This window comes from Antechinus flavipes, chromosome 5 (genome assembly GCF_016432865.1).
Source record: "Antechinus flavipes isolate AdamAnt ecotype Samford, QLD, Australia chromosome 5, AdamAnt_v2, whole genome shotgun sequence".
Taxonomy (NCBI): Eukaryota; Metazoa; Chordata; class Mammalia; order Dasyuromorphia; family Dasyuridae; genus Antechinus; species Antechinus flavipes.
Genome location: NC_067402.1, coordinates 290,446,259 through 290,467,770, shown reverse-complemented (window position 1 = coordinate 290,467,770; position 21,512 = coordinate 290,446,259). Strand labels below are relative to the sequence as shown.

The 21,512-nt window shown below is 57.1% G+C and overlaps 1 protein-coding gene across 4 annotated transcripts; it reads left to right on the top strand.

Moving 5' to 3' along the window:
* The first annotated feature begins 209 nt into the window (after positions 1-209).
* On the top strand, positions 210-19,517 carry LOC127538465 (polyglutamylase complex subunit TTLL1). Of its 4 annotated transcripts, none has more exons than XM_051962267.1 (12): positions 210-380; positions 2,813-2,878; positions 3,735-3,934; positions 7,257-7,373; positions 7,810-8,018; positions 9,801-9,981; positions 10,449-10,583; positions 11,252-11,360; positions 13,519-13,662; positions 14,922-15,008; positions 17,122-17,256; positions 19,053-19,151. In XM_051962267.1, the coding sequence occupies exons 3-12, from the start codon at positions 3,876-3,878 to the stop codon at positions 19,059-19,061; spliced, it is 1,185 nt and encodes a 394-aa protein (XP_051818227.1). In that variant the 5' UTR covers positions 210-380; positions 2,813-2,878; positions 3,735-3,875; the 3' UTR covers positions 19,062-19,151. The 4 variants fall into 4 exon arrangements, with proteins under 4 accessions (XP_051818227.1, XP_051818224.1, XP_051818226.1 ...); XM_051962264.1 differs by having other exon boundaries at positions 217-380; positions 17,093-17,256; positions 19,053-19,517; XM_051962266.1 differs by lacking the exon at positions 10,449-10,583 and having other exon boundaries at positions 217-380; positions 17,093-17,256; positions 19,053-19,517.
* Positions 19,518-21,512: the final 1,995 nt, after the last annotated feature.

Genomic DNA, 21,512 nt, shown 5'->3' with positions numbered 1-21,512 from the left:
GACTGACGCGACTTCACATAACAAAATGAAAAATAAAATTTTAATTAAAAAAAAAAAAAGCATCCTTTCTCCATTTCTGACATGGGCCAACGGAGGTTCAGGGACTCCTGGAAGCCTCAGGTAACCCGGGGCCGCAGCACTACCCGCGCCTGCGCACTGGACCTGCCTGGTTGGGGCTCCAGGGGTGGGGCTGACCCAGAGGAAAGTTTCCCCGGAAGTAGTCCCCAGAAGGCCGGAAAACTCCTGCGCCGCGCCTCCCGTTTCCAAGACGACGACCCGGCTTGGTTACTAGACTTAGTACGGGCTTTAGCTCCCGAAGGGTGCCGGGCGGAGCCCAGGGCAGGAGCCGAGCCCCGAAGGGACTGACGGCACAGCGGACGGTGAGGGCGACCCCGCCCTTCTCCCCGCCCTCCCCTCCTGCCCTTCCCCCAGCCGTCCCCAACCCATCCGCTGTCCCAGCTTTTGCCCCCTTCTCTCTCAGATCTGCTCCTTTCCCTTCCCCCGCCTGTCATCTGTGTTCCCCCCACCCCGCCCACCTTCAGTCTTCTTCGGGGTCAGGGAGCTGAGAGCCTTGAATGCCAGATTAATGGGGTGCTGGGACAGTCCCAGCTCTTATCTCCGAACTCAGGTGTAGAGGGCAAGGCGGATGTAAGCACATTTATGAAGTGCCTGAGCCAGCTGGCAGCCCCGTAAGGGAGGAGCTGTGATTGCCCTCATTTACAGACTCAGAAAATGAGGCAGAGAAAGGCACTGGAGGCGGTGCACGGTGCCCCAGAGAGCCCCTGGCTTGGGAGTCAGAGGACCCGGGTTCAGATGCCCCCCAGGCTTGGTGGGGGTTCTGTGCCAGGGCCATGGGTCAGTGCCCCACAGGTAGTGGGTCCCGATGTGTGCCCTGGGGCGGAGCACTGATGGGATGCAGGCTGGCCAGAGGGACAGATGCCCCTAGTTTGGCTTCCTTGAGTAATTGGGGGTTGCTCCGCCCCATCCTCACCTCCAGGGCCCAGGAGCCTCTCTGGGTGGGATCGGCAGGATGGGGTCAGGGGTCATGGCCATAACGACACTGGCCCAGGAGCTAGCGGTCACTCCTGCAGCTCACACCCCGTTGCTTTGTCTGAGGCAGGCTCAGAGTCATTGTTCTCACTTCTGTGCCCCACGCAGGCACCAGTGTTGCCCAGATCAGGCCTGGCGGCTGCTGTGGCACAAACTGTTACCTCCTGAAGCCCTGGGGAGGCACTGGGGCAAGTCGGACATCCCACGGGCCCATCCAGCCTTCCTGGGACATGGCCACCACTGAGGGCCACTCGTCCCTCCCCCACCTCCTGTCTTTAGCGTGTTGGCACCTGGTTGTGTGAGACTGGCAGCTCCTCCAGGGCAGGGACACCTCAGCTTTTCTTTGGGCCCCTGGCACTCGGGTCAGGGCCCGGCCCACACTGATGCTTGCTGGTCCTTTGTCACCAGAGTGACGCCCTCGGCACCCCAGCTGTGCGGTCACCCCCGGCTCCTCCAGGGTCACCAGCATCCATGGCAGGACGTTAGAATGACCGGTGCTGGCCAAGGCAGGACCTCGTGTCTCCCCTGTGGGACCAAACCTAAGGCCCACGGCGCCTGTTCAGCCGCCTTCATGGCTGTCAGCGCAGACTGTTCTCCTGCACTCCCTGCTCCTTGTCACGTGCTTGGGGGGGACATCCTGACTGGCCCGGGCTCTGAGGCCGTCGTTGCCCTCAGTCTGGGCTGGCCCATCCAGGAGGTGCCTCCACAGGGATGTAGCACCCGCCTGGGCAGCTTCCCGGAGCGCCAGGTGGGCACCTCTGGTGGATGAGCAGCCCCGGGATGGGCTCGGCAGCGCTCCCCTGGAGGCGCTGGTCCTCCCGGACATGCCGCTGCCCCAAGTGCTTAATAAGTGTTCACTGGCGGAGCGCTTCTGTTAAATGGTCTCGTCCCTGCCCCAGCTTCTTTCTCTTCTGCTGCTGCCTCAGTCAGACCAGGATCCCCTCCTTTTACCGTTGTCCTTGCCGTGGCCCTGAGTGTGCATTAGTTACACGGGAGCAGTCACTCTGGGCTAACAGTCCCGTGCCTGCTGACAACTGCAGCCTGATTCCTGGTGATCCGGGCAGCCCAGAGTCCACGAGGGCCGGGTGACCTCAGACTGACCGAATGGGGTCGGCATTTGGAGCCCAAGAAGTCTGAACCGAAGAAAAGGTTTTAATTTATCCCGGAAGACTCCATCACCTTGCGTCCTCTGAGATGGCCCCGGACGCTGCCGAGAACACTGGGCTTTGGATGCAGAGGGACTGCCTCTGCCCAGACTGGCTGGAAACACAGACCCCCAGCCTGGCTCCTCATGGCACCAGAGATAATACGGACCAATCCTTTGCCAACTCAGAGCTCAGAGTGGAAACGCTGGAAACAGTGAAGTTATAGGGACAGTAATCCCGGCACACTGTACTGGTGACCTATGGTGGACTCACGCATGGGACACACTCTCCCATGATGCCTTTCTCAGCGATCCTGTCATTGCCGCCTGACCGCGGGCCACTTCCTTCTCCTTCCCTGTGCCTCAGTTTCCTTCCATGATTACAAATTTGGCTTGACTACTTTTTTGGTGGAGGGGGAAGGAGGGATGTTGTGGCCTGTGATTTCATGAGTGCCGGGAGCAGATCGGTCAGTGGGACAAAGGGGGTTGGAGGCAGTGGCGGGGACGGCCCGGTTACCCAGTCAGTTCTGTCGGACCGAATTCTCTCCAGTTTGGGGTTCTCAGCAGTGCAATTAACTGACACTCTCCCCCGTTTCTTTTTCTGATTCCTTTTTTTAGGCGGAGACATTAGACGCGAGAACAGGGGGCAGAGAGCAAGCATTTGTTCACAAAGCGACTTAAATGGTATGTCTGGGGTTCCTTAGAGTTCTGTCCTGTCACCCCCACAAGGGTGTCCAGGGAGCCCTGTCCAGGGAGAATCGATGCCCCAGGGGCCTGGGAACGGGTCTGGCAAGGGCAAGGTCTGGGACTGGTCCTGGGGGGAGATACGAAGTGTTACAAAGCACCCGGCTTTGCCTTCCGGGAGCTTACAGTGTAGGGAGGGAGAGGGCACATACACATGCAAACCCGTACGCTCACCCACGCTCACCCATGCTCCCTGACTAGTCAGAGAAGTCCCAGGCAGGATGGGATTAGGAAAGGAGCTTTAGGACTGTGGATAACAGGATCCGGGTGGGCAGAGGGATAGAGAGGGCCAGGGGAGCTGAAGGGCCCTGCCTGGACCCATGGAGCACGGGGCAGAGCCGGGCCTCCCCTCCAAGGCTGGGGTTGTGTCCAGGACCTTTGCCCCTGCAAAGGAAGGGAGGCCTGAGGATGGGCTGGGTCACTGCTGGTGACCTGGAGGTTACAGTGCTCAGGGGTGGGAGGGGCTGGGAGCAGTGGAGAAAGTGGTGGGGGGGGGGGGTCAGAAGGGCTGTTCCAAAAGCTTTTGAGTGCCCAAGAGAGGGGGGATGGGTAGCAATCTGGGGAGGGGAGATCAGTGTGTGAATGAGGACAGACAGACCCGCAGACTGACCATACGGGGACACTGCCAAGAGTCGCCATGAAAATCAGAGAAAGCAGCCCAGTCCCGAGCTCCCGGGGCATTCAGGACCCTCTGGGCCTTGGGCCAGTCTGGAGCCTCCTCCCCGTCCGATTCTAATTTCAGGAAGCCGGACCCTTTCTCAGCCCAGGCCTCAAGTTTCTTTCCCTCCAACCCCAGGGAGAACTCGTACTGAGAGAAGGTCCAGGATAGACTGGAAGGTTCCTCGCAGCCCCCTTGGCCGTAGCAGCCCACCAGGAGCCACGTGGGAATGAGTGGAAAAACGGGGGCCTCCAGAGGCCTCTTGCTGTGAAGCGAGAAATGATAAGTAGGAGCGAGTCAGAGAAGGCTGGGCAGAACCAAGAGAGCGAGACGCACAGGCAGGGCTCCCCCACCCCCAGAAAGCTCACCGTGGGGCCCGGGGAGGGAGCCGCTGAGCAGCCAGGCAGGGTCTCGGCGCACAGTAGGACCGCATCGATCCAGAAGAGGCGTGGGGAAGGTCGAGGGCGGAGGAGCACGTGCACACACACACACACACACACACACACACACACACACACACACAGTCACAGTCAATCATATTGGACTCTGGGTGTCCATTTGGGCTTTCTTGGCAAAAATACTGGAGCCCTTTGTCATTTCTCTGGCTCCTTTGCACTCGTCTGCATTTATCAGTTCTTAGCAAAGATCAGGCTTTGCCCATGTCCTTCCCAGTCTCTTCTGGAATGAAAGAAGCAGGTTTCATTATATATGTATACATATATATGTGTATGTATTTATATTTATATATTATGTATTTATATTTATATATATGCATATTTATATATATGCACATACACACATAATATGGATAGATAAGACAAGGAAAATATATACTAAGTATACAAGATTTTTCCCTTTTTCATGACTTTGGGGGGTTAGTTCAGATGTGTGTGTATATCTGTGTGTTTGGTCTAGGCTCCTCTTGCTGGTCTCCATCCTGTCCTCAAGGGGTCTTCGAGCTTCTAGGGCCAGGGAGGGCCCCCAAATAATGACACAGCCCACCTTTTGTCATCGGGTGCCTGGGGGTCATGACGCTGCTTCTCAGGCCTAAATTTGCACACCTGTTACCTGGCCCTTTTATGTAAAGGACCACAGATAGTAGGGAACCCTGGGAGAGGTATAAGATCCTTCAGCCCAGAAGGAACCTGCTGACAGTGTCTGGTGCGGCTCCCCATCTCTCCCTAAGGGCTCTCGGCCTTTCTGAGAAGTCGGGGGCAGCGACACCCTGTGTTGTAACTAAAGCAGAGTGATACCAAGTGGCAAAGAGACATCTACACATAATAGCAAGTTGTTTATGTGGTCCAGCACGTGCAGTGTGCTATAATTATGTAAGAACATTAGGGTATAGAAGGCTGAGAGAACTTAGAATAAACAGACTCCCACCTTTGACCATCCACGGGAGTCCCGCCTCTTCACTCCTCTCCCAAGACCGAGGACTTGGGCTGGTATCGAGAGCCTAGAGCGAGCTGGTTCGGACATTGCATATTTATCCCACGGAGTTGATATGAGGGTGATCTGAGATCATAAATCTGGAAATCTTTAGAAAAACTTTCTAGGAATAACAAGGTATAAAAGCCAAGGAAGAAATGCCTGTTGAAAAGTTTATTCTTTCCTCTTATCTTCCATTTGCTTTTTTTCTGGAGTATAACTTAAATTTTCTCTTCATAATTGGTTTTTGTTTTGTTTTTTGTTTTGTTTTTAAGCTTGGGCACAGTGATTTTTGTTTCAAAAGAAAATTCCAAAACAGACGCCACAGGCCACGAGTAGTGAACTGGCCTTGGAGGGGGAGACGGAAGGTTTTAAAAACTGGAATTTGCCATAAAGGAAGCAATAAAACCCCATCCCGCTCGGCCGTGGCTGCACTGTCAGGCCGGTCGTCAGAATGAGAAGTAGCTTAAATTCCTGTGAAGTGGAAGGAAATGGAGAGGTTCATCCACTTCCATTTCCGTTTGTCATTTTTAAAACCAGTGCTACGTTGCAGGCTCTTTCTGTCCGTGAGCATTAACTTTGGCTCCTCCTGGAGCGTCTTTTAATTTGAATAATCGTCCTCCCCATGTGTGGCCCAGTTCATACCTGAAACCTTGAATCCACCAGGGGATACTGGGTGGCGGAATTTGACCAGTTTGTCCCTGAGTCTCATGACCTTGGGACCCCGTCCCTTTCTTGATGGTCACTCATAGCGGAGTCACCAGATCAGGAGAGCTCCTGGCTTTGCTTGTGAGGAAACAGAGACACAGGGAGTCAGTCAGTCAGTCAGTGAACATTTGCTAAGTGCCTCCTGCGTGCCAGGCACTGTGCCAAGAGTCAGGGCTACAAAGGGAGGCAAAAGACAGACTGGGCTCTCCCAGTCTGTCCGGGGAGATCTCGGGCAAACGAGCTGGAAGCAGGGGAGTTAAGGGTCTTCTGGTAGGAGGGGGTTTGGATGGGATGTTGAAGGAGCGCCAGAAGATGGAGAGGAGGACGGCCAGTGAAAGTGCCCAGAGGCTGGAGATGGATGCTCCTGGGTGAGGGTAGTAAGCAGACCAGTGCCCCTGAACCCCTGAGGCCGTGGTGGGCATGAGGGTGCTGGAGAGAGGGAGGGGGCAGGGCTCCTGACACTAGGCAGAAGATTTTATGTTTGATTCTGGAGCTGATAGGGAGCCACTGGAATTTGTTGAAATGAGTGGGGTGACATGAGCCTCAGTTTCCCCATCTGTAAAATGAGAGGGGAAAAAGTGCCAGGCCCGGAGTCTGGAAAACCTGAGTGCCAATCTAGTCTCAGACTGAAGGTGTGACCCTGGCCAAGCAATTTCCAAATGGCAGACCACTCTGGTGTCTTTGCCAAGAAAACCTCAAATGGGGTCAGGAAGAGTTGGATGCTACTGACCCACAAGAAGAGGCCTTACTTTTCTGTGTCTTTGTGAAGTCGGGCAATCACCTACTACCAATTTCTGCCATTGTTGCTCCCCCACTTCCCCACGAGCAATGATGGGATGTGATGGGACACGCCTTCCCTCACTCCCGCCTCACCCGGGTGCTCCTGTTGGGCTCTGGACTCACCCCATGTGCTTCTCCTGGCCTCCGGACTCCCTTGGGTGTACCTGCAGCACCTGAACTCACCTTGGGTGCTCCTGTGGGCTCTGGCCTCCCTTGGGTGCACTTGCGAGCCCCGGACTCACCCCGGGTGCTGTCAGGCTCCGGACGGCCGCCTTTTTAGACGGGCGCTCAGGAGCAGATGAGGGTGAAGGGCCATTTCCCAGGAATCTTATCTTTGTTAAGACCACAGGCGCTCCCCCAAAGGTCGTCTCGTCCGACCCCTGCATTTTACGGGTGGCTAAGCTGAGCCCCTGACTGTGGGCTGACTTGCCTGACGGTTATTAACGGACAGGACTGGAGGGTTGCTCACAGCTCGTATTTAGGAAGCACGGCGAGCTTTACGCCACCCATGGCCCGCGATGGCTCTGAGAGGGAATCATCCCAAGAATTATCCCCATTTGGTGCAAGAGGAAACAGTCCCAAAGCGGGGATCCCACAGCTAATGTTGGAGACAGGGCTTGAATCCCGGTCTCGCGAGTCCAGGTGGGCGTCCCCCTCTGCCTGGCTGCCTCCCCCCACAGGATCCAACGGATGGGGGAGAGCGGGAGCCAAGAGGCGCCCTGATCGTGCTCTCTCTCTCTCTAGGATGATGGCGGGCAAAGTGAAATGGGTGACAGACATTGAGAAGTCGGTGCTCATCAATAACTTTGAGAAGAGGGGCTGGGTCCAAGTGACTGAGAACGAAGACTGGAACTTTTACTGGTGAGCTGGAACTCCTCCCCACCTTTCTGTCTGGCGCCTCCCCTCCCTGCAGGAGTTTCCAGGCCATGTCGCCCGCGTCATCCCAGGTAACATCCAAGGCCGTCCTGCGGGAACCGAGCTAGAAAATGGAGGCGTCAGGAAGCCCCCAGAGCGCCTGGAAGTGGGGGCGACAGAGGCCTGGGGGGCGCGGCCCCGACGCTTCTCCCGGTCTCCGGGTGCGGGCCGACTGCTGGCAGCTCCTGGAGGCCCCGGGCTGGGGGTTGGGAGATGGACGAGGTCCCCTGGTCGGGAGCGTCCCTCGGTCTGCCCTCTCAGGGGCTCGGTGGGGCCGGCCCGGGTTGCAGGCCGGCAGATCCAGGGCCAGAAGCTCCCTCCAGTGACCAGGCTGACCCAGGGCTCTGAGGCCGGCTCACCAGGGGCTGTGCTTGGGTTTCAGGATGAGCGTGCAGACGATCCGGAACGTGTTCAGTCTCGAGGCCGGCTACCGCCTCTCGGACGATCAGATAGTCAACCACTTCCCCAACCATTACGAGCTGACCAGGAAGGACTTAATGGTGAAGAACATTAAACGATACAGGAAGGAGCTGGAGAAAGAAGGGAGTCCCCTGGCAGAGAAGGACGAGAACGGGAAATACATCTACTTGGGTTCGTAGCTCCGGGCGCCTAAACTCCCAGGCCGGACAGGCCCCGGCAGGGCCAGAGATTCGCCCCTAGAGACCAACTGTGGTCCTGTCCCCCCAGCCTGGGCCTGAGCCAGCCAGGCTGGAGATGAGCATGACCCCCTGGGCCACAGGATGACCAAAGGTCAGAGCCGAGAGGGACAGAGAACAGGGGCTGTCAGCAGGGAGGGGGCTGAGAACAGGGAATATCAGAGTGGGGAGGGGCCTGAAAACAAAGGATGTCAGGACTGGGAGGGGCCTAGAACAGGGGATGTCATAACTGGGAGGGGCCTTAGAACAGAGAATGTCAGACCTGAGAAAGGCCTTAGAGCAGGGGATGTCAGGATTAGGAGAGGGCTTAGAACAGGGAATGTCAGGGCTGGGAGAAAGCTTAGAACAGGGAATATCAGAGCTGAGAGGGACCGTAGAACAGGGAATGGCAGATCTGGGAAAGGCCTTAGAACAGGGGATGTCAGGGCTGGGAGGGGGCTTAGAACAGGGAATGTCAGGGCTGGGAGGGGGCTTAGAACAGGGGATGTTAGAGTTGAGAGGGATCTTAGAACAGCGAATGACAGACCTGGGAAAGGCCTTAGAACAGGGAATGTCAGGGCTGGGAGGGGGCTTAGAACAGGGGATGTCAGGGTTGGGAGGGGGCTTAGAACAGGGGATGTCAGAGTTGAGAGGGACCTTAGAACAGGGAATGGCAGATCTGGGAAAAGCCTTAGAACAGGAGGTGTCAGGGCTGGGAGGGGGCATAGAACAGGGGCTGTCAGGGATGGAAGGGGACTTAGAACAGGGAAAGTCAGAACTGGGAAAGGCTTTAGAACAGGGAATGTCAGACTTGGGAAAAGCCTTAGAACAGGGAATGTCAGGGCTGGGAGGGGGTTTGGAACAAGGGATGGCAGAGCTGGGAGGGGGCTTAGAACAGGGAATGGCAGGACTGGGAGGGAGCTTAGAACTGGGGATGTCAGAGCTGGGAAGTGCCTTAGAACAGGGAATGGCAGACCTGGGAAAGGCCTTAGAACAGGGGATGTCAGGGTTGGGAGAGGGCTTAGAACAGGGGATGGCAGGGTTGAAAGAGACCTTAGAACAGGGAATGTCAGACCTGGGAAAGGCCTTAGAAGAGGGGATGTCAGGGTTGGGAGGGGCCTTAGAACAGGGGATGGCAGAGCTGGGAGAAGCCTTAGAACAGGGGATGTCAGAGATGGGAGGGGGCTCAGAGCAGGAGATGGCAGGGCTTGGAAGCACCACTGGGAATTAGTCTAAGCTCTTCATCTTGTTGATGTGGAAGCCCAGTCCTTAGGAGGGGAACTCCCCTGAGTGAGGTTGCAGGATCAGTTAGTGGCCCCCCCTGGCTTCCCAGTTCTTATCTTGTATCCCCCCTTACTGCCCCATTTCCCCCTCCCTGGCCCTCTTGTTCCCCTGGACTGCCACCATCATCCCCTCAGATTCTCCCCCAGATAGCGCAGCCCCTTTAGGAGCCATGTTCTCCCCTCGTCCCCCAGCATATCAGTCCCTGGTGGTCATTGAGCCTCCCCCCGGGCTGCTGCCTTCCTGAGCTGGGACCAGGAGCTGTCCCCGGCTCAGACTGCCCTCCTGTCCTGTCCCCATCTCCTTCCGCCTGGAGCCCAGAGCCCGTACCCGGGGAGCCACAGAGCTCTCCACAGGAGGCCAGTGAGTCAGCGGGCAGCGGGGGCCGAGGAGGGACCCCCCGAGGACCTTTGGCTCCGGGCCCCCTCCCAGCTGTGCCCCCTCTGTGGCCCTGCAGACTTCGTGCCCGTCACCTTCATGCTGCCCGCGGACTACAACCTGTTTGTGGAGGAGTTCCGCAAAAGCCCCTCGAGCACGTGGATCATGAAGCCTTGTGGGAAGGCCCAGGGAAAGGGCATCTTCCTCATCAATAAACTCTCGCAGATCAAGAAGTGGTCGCGGGACAGCAAAACGTCCTCGTAAGTGGGAGGGACGCCCGCCCCGCGCTGCCCTCCGGCCTCCTCTGCCACCTGAAGTGGGGGGGGGGCTTAGCTGCCTGGAGAGCCCCTGGGAGGGGAGCAGAGTCCGGGCCTGCCACCCTCCCTGGCCAGGGGCCTCAGGGGCTCTCTCTGGAGTAGTCGGGGGCCTGTCCCCTCCGAGCAGTCCAACGTCAAACGGACCATTGTGGCCCTGGGCCCCCCATAGCTCCCCTGGGCCTTGGAGGAGGGAAGCACGGACCGGGACCCCTGCCCAAGGTGTGCTCCCTCTACTGAGGGGAGCATGTTAGGGAGAGCCCCCGGGGAGCGGGCTTAAATCCAGGGCTGGCCCCCCTAGTCCTGCTGCCTCAGGGCCCCCCCCTCAGGGACCCCGAGGCCCATGGCCTGGGAAGTTGGGGCCTGAGGTAGAGCCCCCGGCCTCCCGGGCTCACCCTGCCGGCCTCGTCCAGGTTTGTGTCCCAGTCGTCCAAGGAGGCGTACGTCATCTCTCTGTACATCAGCAACCCACTGCTCATCGGGGGGAGGAAGTTTGACCTGCGCTTGTACGTGCTCGTGTCGACGTACCGGCCCCTCCGCTGCTACGTGTAAGAGCCCGACGGCCCCTCTCCCCTCTGCGCCCTCAGTCTCTCTGTCTGTCTCTGTCTCTCTCTATCTCTCGCTGTCTCTCTGTCTCTCTCTCTGTCTCTGTCTCTCTCTCTGTTTCTCTGTCTCTGTCTTTCTCTCTGTCTCTCTCTATCTCTCTCTGTCTCTGTCTCTCTCTCTGTCTCTCTGTCTGTCTCTGTCTCTCTGTCTTTGTCTTTCTCTGTCTCTCTGTTTGTCTCTCTCTCTCTGTCTCTCTGTCTTTGTCTTTCTCTGTCTCTGTTTGTCTCTCTCTGTCTCTGTCTGTCTCTCTCTCTCTGTCTCTCTCAGTCTCTGTCTCTCTGTCTCTGTCTCTCTCTGTCTCTCTGTCTTTCTCTCTCTGTCTCTCTCTCTGTCTGTCTCTGTCTCTGTGTCTCTTTCTCTGTCTCTCTGTCTCTCTGAGTCTCTGTCTCTCTGTCTCTCTCTCTGTCTCTGTCTCTCTCTGTTTCTGTCTGTCTCTCTCTCTCTCTCTCTCTCTCTCTCTCTCTCTCTCTCTCTCTCTCTTCTCTCACTTGTCAGTGCATGGGGGCTAGAGCTCGCCCAGCCTGGGTCCTTGGTGTTTGGGGCGCAGAGGGGGCTCTGTCCTGGGGGCAGCTCCCCCGGGCCTGTGGGATGACTCGGGCCATCTTTGCAGCTACAAGCTGGGCTTCTGTCGCTTCTGCACCGTGAAGTACACCCCGAGCACCAGTGAGCTGGACAATATGTTTGTGCACCTGACCAATGTCGCCATCCAGAAACACGGGGTGAGTCCCCCTCCCCCTGCCCAGGCTTCCCACCTCCTCTGCCCTTTGGCTCCTCCTGCGGCCTCCTGGCCCAGAAGGGACCGTCCCTAGGGAGGCGCCTGCGTCAGGGCCGGTGTCCCGAGCACCGAGGCGTGCTGGGCGCCCTGGCACATGTCACTGAGAGTCGTTGAGGACCGTGTAATCTCAGCAGGGCTCCCACAGGTCCACTGTTCCAAGCCTCCCAGGCGTCATAACGCCTCTTTGTTGGGCACCAGTCAGTGTCTTATGGGATACTGGGAGCACACGGCCAAGTCCCCTCAGCTGGAATACCTCCATTGACAGGGAGCTCACTACTTCTCCCTCTGGGTAACTTCCTCTGCTTTTGGATGGCTCCCATCCTGCAGGAAGATTTCTTGACATCAAGCCATAACTTGCTTGTCGGGCCTGTCCACGCCTCTGGATCTGTTTCCTTCGTCTCAATTGCCCGAGACTGGGGCCGGGGGAGCTTTTTTCTGCCAAGGGCCATTTGGAAGTTCAGAACCTCACCCATGGGCCATAGGCAGGAATCACCTTGCCCCGGGACATTGTGGGAGCAGCTTTAGCTCATCCTCGACTACGTCGTCTTCACCGTGTAAGGCCACGGACCGGACGTTCCTCACCCCTGGCCTAAGCCATGTGGTCCCTCCGCCGTCCCATCATCCGCCCTTTCTTCTCCAGAGCAGAAGCGCCCCATTCCTTCCCTCGGGCGGGTTGAAGGGCCCAGACCGCCCTGCTTGGCTGTTTCGCTGCATACTCTCTCCGAACGTATAAGTGTTCTCCAAGAGATCTGAGCAGGCCAGAGGGAGCCCCTTCATTTCTTGGTCTTGGGGAGATGTTCCTAGCCATGGAAACCTAAATCTGTCCCTTGTAACTGAGATCAGAGGATTTAGAAGTGCTGGAAGGGAGGAAAGGGAGACTTGCAGAGATTTCTGTTTGTCAGTCAAGAAGCATTTATTAAACACTTGCTGTATGCCAGGCACTGTGCTCAGTACTGGGGATAAAAAGAAGGGGGATATCTACATGGGTCCCACTCCCAGGAAGCCCAGGGTCTCCAGAACTTAGAGCTGCAGGGCTCTAATCATACCTAAGGCCCAGCTTCGAGCCCAAGCCCTCCAGTTGGGCACCGTAAGGCAGCAGTACGGTCTCTCCCTTGGCCCTCAGCTGGCAGAGGGGGCCCAAGGGAATTTGGAGAGGGCCTCGAATGAGTTTCTGCTGTTACCATGAAAGAAGAAGCTGAGACCTAGAGAAAGACTTGTCCAAGACGACACAGTGGCAGAGCTGGGCTGGCATCACTGCCTGGTCAGAGGGCCCCCACATGGAGAACATGTTTTTTTTTTTTTAATACCTTTTTATTTACAAGTTCTATGCATGGGTAATTTTTCAGCACTGACAATTGCAGAACCTTTTGTTCCAACTTTTCCCCTCCCCCAGATGGCAGGTTGCCCAATACATGTTAAATATGTTAAAGTATAGAACATGTTTACTTTGGACTGCGCAAGTTCTGTTGTGTGAAGCGTGTGAGGGAGAGACAGACAGATGGAGAGGAAGGAGAAAGAAAATCAGCAAGAGAGAGAGACAGAAAGATTGAAGGAGGAGGGAGAGGGAGAGCAGTAGAAAGAAAAAGAAAGAGACATAAGAGAAAGTGAGTGAGAAGAACAAGACACAAAGACAAAGACACGGAGAAAAAAGAGGGAGAGGGAGGGGTGGAGAAAGAATAAGAGTGAGAGAAAAAAGGAAGACAGAGAGAGAAGAGGCAGGGGCCATATATGGCAGGCCCAGCCACATAAGAAAAAAAATGTTTTCTCCACAATTTTTGATTCCTCCTGACCCTCAAGTCCCACTTTGCTCTGAAACAAAGCCGGGTTACAAATATGCACAGAAGATGCTCTCCTAGTCTCCCAGAGGTTTGCCCCCTTGGTCTCTTTCTTTTTCTTATTTAAAAAAAATCTAAACAAATATATGCATTTCTGTTATGTGCAAAATTCCGTACCGGGCATCACGGCTGGGCCTGCAGAGGCGGAGCAGCCGGCCTTTTCCTGGCCCGGGCTTGCTGGTCTTAGTGCGTGATGGTTGTTCTACAGATTCAGTGACCTGAAACGGACATCTCTTGCTTCTCCCCCCCCCCCCCCAATGTTACCAGGATGACTACAACCCCATCCACGGCGGCAAGTGGACGGTGAACAATTTGCGGTTATATCTGGAGAGCACACGCGGGAAGGAGGTCACGGGCAAGCTGTTTGATGAAATCCACTGGATAATCGTGCACTCGCTGAAAGCTGTGGCTGTGAGTAGTGCTGAGTGGTGAGAGTGTGAGTGAGACAGAGACAGAGAGAGAGAAAGAATGTGTGTGAATGTGAATGTGAGTGTGTGTATGAGAAGCCTGGGTCATGGGTGTCCATTCTTAGCTGTCAGGGAAGTGAAGGGGAAGGCAACTGGCTGAGAAGAAGGTTTGGGAGAAGTGCTGGGAAGCGATGCTGCTTCCCTTCCGCTCCAGCATCTGGTGGAAGGTTTCCCTCCGAATGGCTGCATAGGACAGGGGTGCTCTGGAGAAGAGGGGGCCACCTTGCAAACAACGGTGTGCACTGCCTGGTCGCCTCCATCCCAGAAGCGCGATGTCGTTCCCGCCACTGAGATTCCGTGGCAACCGGGAACCCTGGGAAAATCTCCCAAGCCATCATTTAACGTCAGCAATGAGAGAGACTGAGGCTCAGAAAACACAAGGGAACTTGGGACCACTCACTGGCAACACTGGGCTGAAACCCAGGGGCCCTGACTCCCAGGCCTTGTCCCTGCAATGTGTGAACTTTCCTAGACCAGCCCTCTCTCCTCCTCCCCCAACGTCCCATTACCAGCCTGGGACTTCTGCAGTGACGGAGATTCGCTAGGAACGCAGATCCCTGAGCTCAGGGAGGGGCTCACCTTGCTCTCTGGAGGCGGGGGGCTGTGAGAGAGCCTTCTGTACCTCCTGGCCGAAGTTCTGGGAGGCTGAGCCGTGGCTAGTGGTGGAAACGGGGAAAGGGGCTGAGATGAAGCCCACAATTCCTTGTTGGACACATTGACAATAGGGGAATAGAAGGGATGGTTGGGCAGCTCACCTGGTTAAAAGCCCCTGGATAACTGTTGACTGATAACGGCAGAATGAGACAGAATGAGACTGGCCTGATTGCTGCTCACCACCCTGCAGCCTGGCGAGGACGGGAGAAGGGGCGAGCCTTCTCCGCTGGGGGCCCAAGGGAAAACGGACACGTTAATGCCCTCATAATGATGTTGGCACCATGTGAAATAGCGCTGAGATGCTGGGCTGGCCCAGCCTCCTGCCACCAGGTCTAGCCTCCAAGGAAGCCCAAGGCAAAGAGAAGGCCCGGCAACTTTCAAAGTGGCCACAGCAACATTGTTTGACATGGATGGGGAAAGCCGCCCTGAGTAGCTCCCATGTGTGTGATGATGTTCAGGTCCGGTACCCAGGATTGGGGCTTGTGACAGGGAACAAAGGGACTGACTTTGTCTGTTTCTGTCTCTGTCTCTTCCTCTCCCTCTTTTCAGCCTGTGATGAACAATGACAAGCACTGCTTTGAATGTTATGGCTACGACATCATCATTGATGACAAGCTGAAACCCTGGCTGATCGAGGTAACTGGCCGTTGGCGAGCTCCCATTGTGGGCACAGGGTGGGTAAGGTGGGCACCACGGCATCCTTCTGTGTAAAGGGACAGCTGTGGAGAGAGCCTGGCCTGAACTGGGGGGAGCCTGCCCTTTCTCGGGCCGGGACAGAAAAAAGGGCCAAAGTGAGTTTTTTAAAATGTCAGAAACGGGCCACATAGACAGCCTGTTGTGGCTCAGAGAGCACCGGGATTGGGAGGAGGAGAGACCAGGGTTCAAATGCTTCCAACATTGAATAGCTGTGACTGTGGGTAAATCCCTTCAGTCCTTTGAGCCTTGGGCACCTCCCCCACACAAAATAGGAATAATCCCTAAAGCTTTTGTCTCACCGCATGTGGGGATGACTCAGCAAGTATTAATGTACCTACTATGTGCAGACGTACTGCTGGAAAGGGAAAGAGAGGAGAAAAACAGCCTCCAGATTCAAGGATCTTCCATTCTAACGGGAAACGAGGGTCACACACAGAGACAGCATCATTGTGCCTCTGCAAGTGACTGTGTAGACAGAGGGGCGAGGATGAAATGAGATCACTCAGTGGTTCCTTTTGGACATTCTGGTGCTTGCTGGGGATCAGCTCCTGCTGTTTCTCTCGAGGAAACTGGAGAGTAACAGCTTTTCTGGGTCTTCAGACACGGGACAAGCCCAGTTCTTGCAGCAGAGGTACCGTGGAGATGAGTGATGATCATAGGCCGGTCTGGGGCCGACCAGCCCTGATAACTTAAGTTTTGTCCTTACTACTAATATCAACAGAGACAGCTATTCCACTGCATATACAGGTGAACCAAAAAGAGGATTATCCTCGTCACTGAGAATTTGTTAGGTGGTTTGTAGTTCAAACTAAGTAAATTGAACAAGGTGGTGACACATCTGTCCCACGTGCTTGTCTCCCTTCTGTTCTCTTTGGAGCTTCGTGTTTCTCTCTGACTCTTCCCAGCAGTCCCCGACTTTGATCTTCACCAGGCCCATGGTTCTGGTGGGAATCAAGGGACAGCAGGAACTCTTAGTCCGTGAGCACAGAAAATGTCCCTCCAGCGGCTGTAAAGTGACCAGGATCCCCTTGAATAGGACCATCCCCGGGGCCAGCGTTTATGGGGCGTTTTCAAATCTCAGCCAGCCAAGAAGGGATTTCCTAGAGAATAACTCCGGTAGCTGACGTAGTGTCCGGCAGAGTCAGCCCCCCTCGGCGGACGCCCGGTAGAGTTATCCTGCAGTGGGTGAAAGTTCCAGGGCCAGGGTCCCGGGGCATTGTCGCCCGGAGGGCATCACCCGGTAGATTAATGTGAATGGAGCTAACGGGTCTGGGGGGGCAGCAGTGCTCGCTTCAGCTTGGGGCACCCGATGCTTCTGGAACACATCAGCTGTCCATAGAACATTTTACCCACGCTAACTGACCCACAGTGAGGCAGGAAGGACACGGCCGTTGTACAGAGGAAGAGACAGTGCAGTTGTCACTGTGATTGGATGCATTTGGGGATTACAGGTCACTTTGTAGCCCTGTTGCACGGAGCAGATTCTTCACAAATTGAACTTCATTCAGTTGAAGTTCATCCGGGGAAGTGTGGGGTAGTGGTGAGAGCCCCGGATTGAAGGCCAGATGAGCTGCATTGGACTTGGGGTTCCAGTTGTGTTCTCGGACGAGGCAACGTGTCTCCTTCATATGTTAGTGGGGGAGGGTCCACCTCTTCCAGATAAGGAAAACTCACTCCTTTACTGGGTTGAGCCCCTGTAGGCAGTGTCCTCCTTGCAGGGCACTGTGCGTGCAGGAGGCGCCTAATCCATGCTTCTGATCTCCAGTCCCGGCTCTGCAACAGGGCCCATCAGGAAGGGATCGGGCTTGGCTCCATATTTTGGGGCTCAGAGTCTCCCTTGGGCACACGCACGGCATAGATGGGGGGTGGAGGGTCCCACAGGGCGGGGGAGCCGGTGAGCAGCCTGCGGAGAGAGGGCACAGCCCTGCGGAGGCCTGGGCCGCACTCCACTCGGCCACCGTCTCCTGCCGAGGTGACTTTGTGTCCGGGTCTCGGGTCCGAGTCACCTTGTGTTTTGTCTCTAGGTTAACGCGTCCCCATCTCTTACCTCCAGCACGGCCAACGACCGGATCCTCAAGTACAACCTGATCAACGACACCCTCAACATCGTGGTGCCCAACGGGGAGATCCCCGACTGCAAGTGGAACAAGTCCCCGCCCAAGGAGGTGCTGGGCAATTACGAAATTCTGTAAGTGGGAAGGGGGGCAGAGGGGGCGCGGGGGGGCAGAAGATTGGAGGGGGGCAGAGGGGGTGTGGGGGGCAAGGGGGTATGGGGGGCAGAGGGGGTATGGGGGGCAGGAGATTGGAGGGAGGCAGGGCGGGTGTGGGGGGCAGAGAGGGTATGGGGGGCAGAGGGGGTATGGGGGGCAGGAGGAGAAAGGAGGGGGGCAGGAGGAGAAAGGAGGGGGACAGGAGGAGAATGGAGGAGGACAGAGGGGGCAGAGGGGGCAGGGGAGGCAGAGGGGGAAGGGGGGGCAGAGAGGGAAGGGGGGGCAGGAGGAGAAAGGAGGGGGGCAGGAGGAGAATGGAAGGGGACAGGAGGAGAATGGAGGAGGACAGAGGGGGCAAGGGGGGCAGAGGGGGCAAGGGGGGCAGCGGGGGAAGGGGGGGCAGAGAGGGAAGGGGGGGCAGGAGGAGAAAGGAGGGGGGCAGGAGGAGAATGGAAGGGGACAGGAGGAGAATGGAGGAGGACAGAGGGGGCAAGGGGGGCAGAGGGGGCAAGGGGGGCAGCGGGGGAAGGGGGGGCAGTGGGGGAAGGGGGGGCAGTGGGGGAAGGGGAGATAGCGGGGGGAGGGGGGGCAGAGGGGAAAGGGGGGGCAGAGGGGGCAGGAGGAGATTGGAGGGGGGCAGGAAGGGTGTGGGGAGCAGGAGAAGATTGGAGGGGGGCCAGGGAGGCAAAGGGGGCAGGAGGAGATTGGAGGGGGGCTGGGGAGACGTGGGGAGCAGGAGAAGATTGGAGGGGGGGTAGGGGGGTGTGGGGGACAGGGGTGGTACGGGGGGCGGGGGGGACGCAGGGGGCAGGAGGAGATTGGAGGGGGGCTGGGGAAGCGTGGGGGACACGAGATTGGAGGGGAGGCAGGGGGGTGTGGGGGACAGGGGTGGTACGGGGGGTAGGGGGGACGCAAGGGGCAGGAGGAGATTGGGCGGGGCAGGGGGAGTGTGGGAAGCAGAAGGAGATTAGAAGGGGGCAGAGGGGGCACAGGGGGCAGGAGGAGATTGGAGAGGGGCAAAGAGGGTACGGGGGAGGGCAGGAGATTGCCACAGGAAGCTGCAGGAAGCAGTAGGTAGGGTGGGGTGAGGGGTAGGGTGGGGGGGTTGGGGCGGGGCCGGCCCCGCCCCTGCTGCCCCGCCCCTGCTATTGCCCCAGCCCCACCTTGCTGTTGCCCCCATCCCTGCTGCTGGCCCGCCCCTGGTTCTGGCCCTGTTCTCTGCTGCTGACCACGCCCCCTGGTGCTGCCACGCCCACTACTGCCGCCCCCTCTGTAGGCGTCCCGGAGGGTCTTGAGTATCCAGGACCTAGAAGCCCTCCCTCTCCCTGCCCCTGAAGCCTGGCTTGCGCTTCATCCTCCGGGGGGAGGCGAGTTCTGGTCCAGGGGCCCAGCTTCTTGGAGGCTGCTGAACCGCCCTCGGGGTGATGTCCGCCCCTCCAGGGGACGGAGGTGGGGGACCAGGGCGCAGCCTCGATTGAGCTCCCCCAGCTGAGGCTTGGGCGGAGATGGTCATTGGGGACCCCGGGGCCTTGTCCACACTCGGCGCCGAATAGATGCTCCGGGCCGCGGCACTCTGCGTTGGGGGGTACGCAGGCTCCCGCTCCCCGTCCTGGGACGCCGCAGGGCTCCTCGGCGTGCTCGTCCGCGAGGGAACAGTAGCCCCGAATCCTTGGGCCCTGCTCGTCCGCGGGGGCACAGGGACGCCCTCTGGGGGCGAGGGGAGGCCCCGACGGCTCGAGAGCCACCTTAGGTGAGCTCCGCTCCTCGTCCCCAGGTGCGATGAAGAGTTAGCCCAGAACGAGGGGGCCGAGCGAGACCTCAGGAACCGTTCCGGGCCGTCCATCGGGCTGAAAGGCAATCGGACCAGAGAGGCGGGCAAAACCGCCCTGACCACGTGGAAGTAGCCGTGCGGCGGGAGCAGGAGCTTGGCGGGATCCGAGCGCGGCAGCCCGAGGGTCGGGGGGGGCCCGGGCTCCTCCCGGGGCGCGCTCGGGCCGCCAGCCTTTCTCTGCCCGCCCCCTCCCTCGCCCCTTTCTTCCCTCCTTCCCTCCTCCCTCCTTTCCCTCCCTTCCCTCCTCCCTTCGGTGACAAGTTACCTGGGAGCAGTGCGTCCCTCGGAAGAGCCGAACGAGACCCTTCCCCGTTTCCGTTGCCGCTGGACAGAATTAGTTTTTCCAACCGAGAGCCGTCATCCTTTGCATGTCAGTGAACCGAATAAACGCCATTGCTGTTTTGTAAAGCTGAGTTATTCATTTAACGGTTTTAGTTACGTGGAGGGAAATCTCTCTGGTCCGAGGGGCTCACTTGGAGCTTCCTTTTCCCGGGCTATCCCGTCGGTGGCCAGAGACCCAAGTCATTCCACAGGACATTCCCTAGAAGTTCCTTAGAACGCCAGAAGGCGCCTCCGAGGACCCCCCGCCCCAACCAGGAGGTGCTGCGCCCGCCCCCTCCCCCCAGACACCCTTGACACCGTCCCCAAGTGGCGCACGAGGCGCAGCACACCCCAAGCCTCCACATCAGGAGCCCTTCTCTCGAAGCTGGAACGGCCCTCGGCCCCCTCCTGAGCTGGAAGCCCCCGGGGAGCCTCCAGCCAGTGGGGCCGGGGGTCTCGGCCTGTGACCTCCCAGCCCGGGGAACTGTGATTATGCCTTTGTTAGTGTGGCCTTTGTGTCCGCCCTGTCACCTGTGACGGGAGCGGCTTGATTCCAGACTGATGGAGATCAGCTTGGAAAAGAGAGGGCTCCAGGAGGGGTCACTGGGGACTGGGAGCAACATTCAGGTCCTTGGCCCAGAGGAAGCTCGTGTGCCAGCAGGGGGCTTGGGAAACAGCTCCTGGAACAGCGGCGCTGGGGTTTGGGAGGAGTTTGGGCTGGGGAAGACTCACAGGGGCCAGAGTTCTGAGGGGTTGGAGTGGTCCCAGAGGATGTAGGGTGTTTGGGGTCCACAAACAGCTTTTATATTGGCACGTGCATTTTTGCCTCATCAAACTCACCTTTAAAAACTCTTCATATTGACCTTGCTTATTTTCTTTAATTTCATTAATCTATGTCCGTTTTTCTTACTGTTTTTGTCTCTGTCTCATCTCCTCTCAACCACTCTCTTTTGTCTTTGTCTCTGTTTCCGTCTCTGTCTTTGTGTCTCTCTGTGTCTTTTGTTTCTGTTTCTCTCTCATCTGTCTTTGTCTCCCTCCTCTCTGTCTCTTTTGTCTCTCTGTTTCTCTGCCTCTATTTCTCTCTTTTGTCTCTCCTCCCCCCCCATCTCACTCTCTCCTTTCCCTTCCCCCCCCCCCCATGTAATGTTTGTTGTTTGGAGACCTGGGTTTGAATCTTGGCTCTGCCCGGGTGATCTTGGATCTGCCCGGGTGGTCCGTCACTCTGCCCTGGGCCGCCCGTGTAAGGCTCCTGTCCTGCCAGAGTCTGAGCCCTGGAAAGGGTCTAGCCGTCCACGTGTTCCCTGATAAGTAATTAGTTAATAACTAATATCTCTGCCTCTCTCTATTCTTCTCTGCCTATGGCAAAGCTGCCATTTATAGTTTCCCTCCTCTGGGATTACCCGGCACCCAGCTCTCCGCACTGCGTGGATGGATCCGCAAAAGGGAGACACCTGGAGTCAGTGCTGCATCCTAAGGAAAGATCCGGGCTGTGGATCAGATGTGGCAGCTGAGGACGATTATCCCCCTCACCCAGGGCTAGGAAGTTTATTTATTTAAAGGCCCACCCCTTCTGCCTCCTGGGTCCCCCCCATCAGCATCCGTAGCAGTTCTCAGAAGGAAAGTCCCTAACACTGCCTCCCTTCCCCTCGGTGCCCTGGCCAGAGCGAGTCTACCTTGAGACTTAACTATTGCCAGGGCCACACATACCAATCCTCCCCATAGAGATATGGAGATGAGCTGATGTTAAAATACCAAACAGCCTCTCTTTATGGGTGATCTCAGCAGGGTTAGCAGGAAGTAGGAGGAGTCTCTCCTCTCATCACCATCTCACCATCATCTCATCATCATCTCATCATCTCATATTCTTCTCATCAATCTCTCATCATCCTCTCATCATCTCACCATCTTCTCATCTCTCATCATCCTCTCATTATATCTTATCATCTCTCATCAACCTCTCATCATCTCTCATCATCCTCTCATCTCTCATCATCTCTCATTATCTCTCATCAACCTCTCATTGTCTCTCATCATCATCTCATCAACCTCTCATTGTCTCTCATTCTTTCATCAACCTCTCAT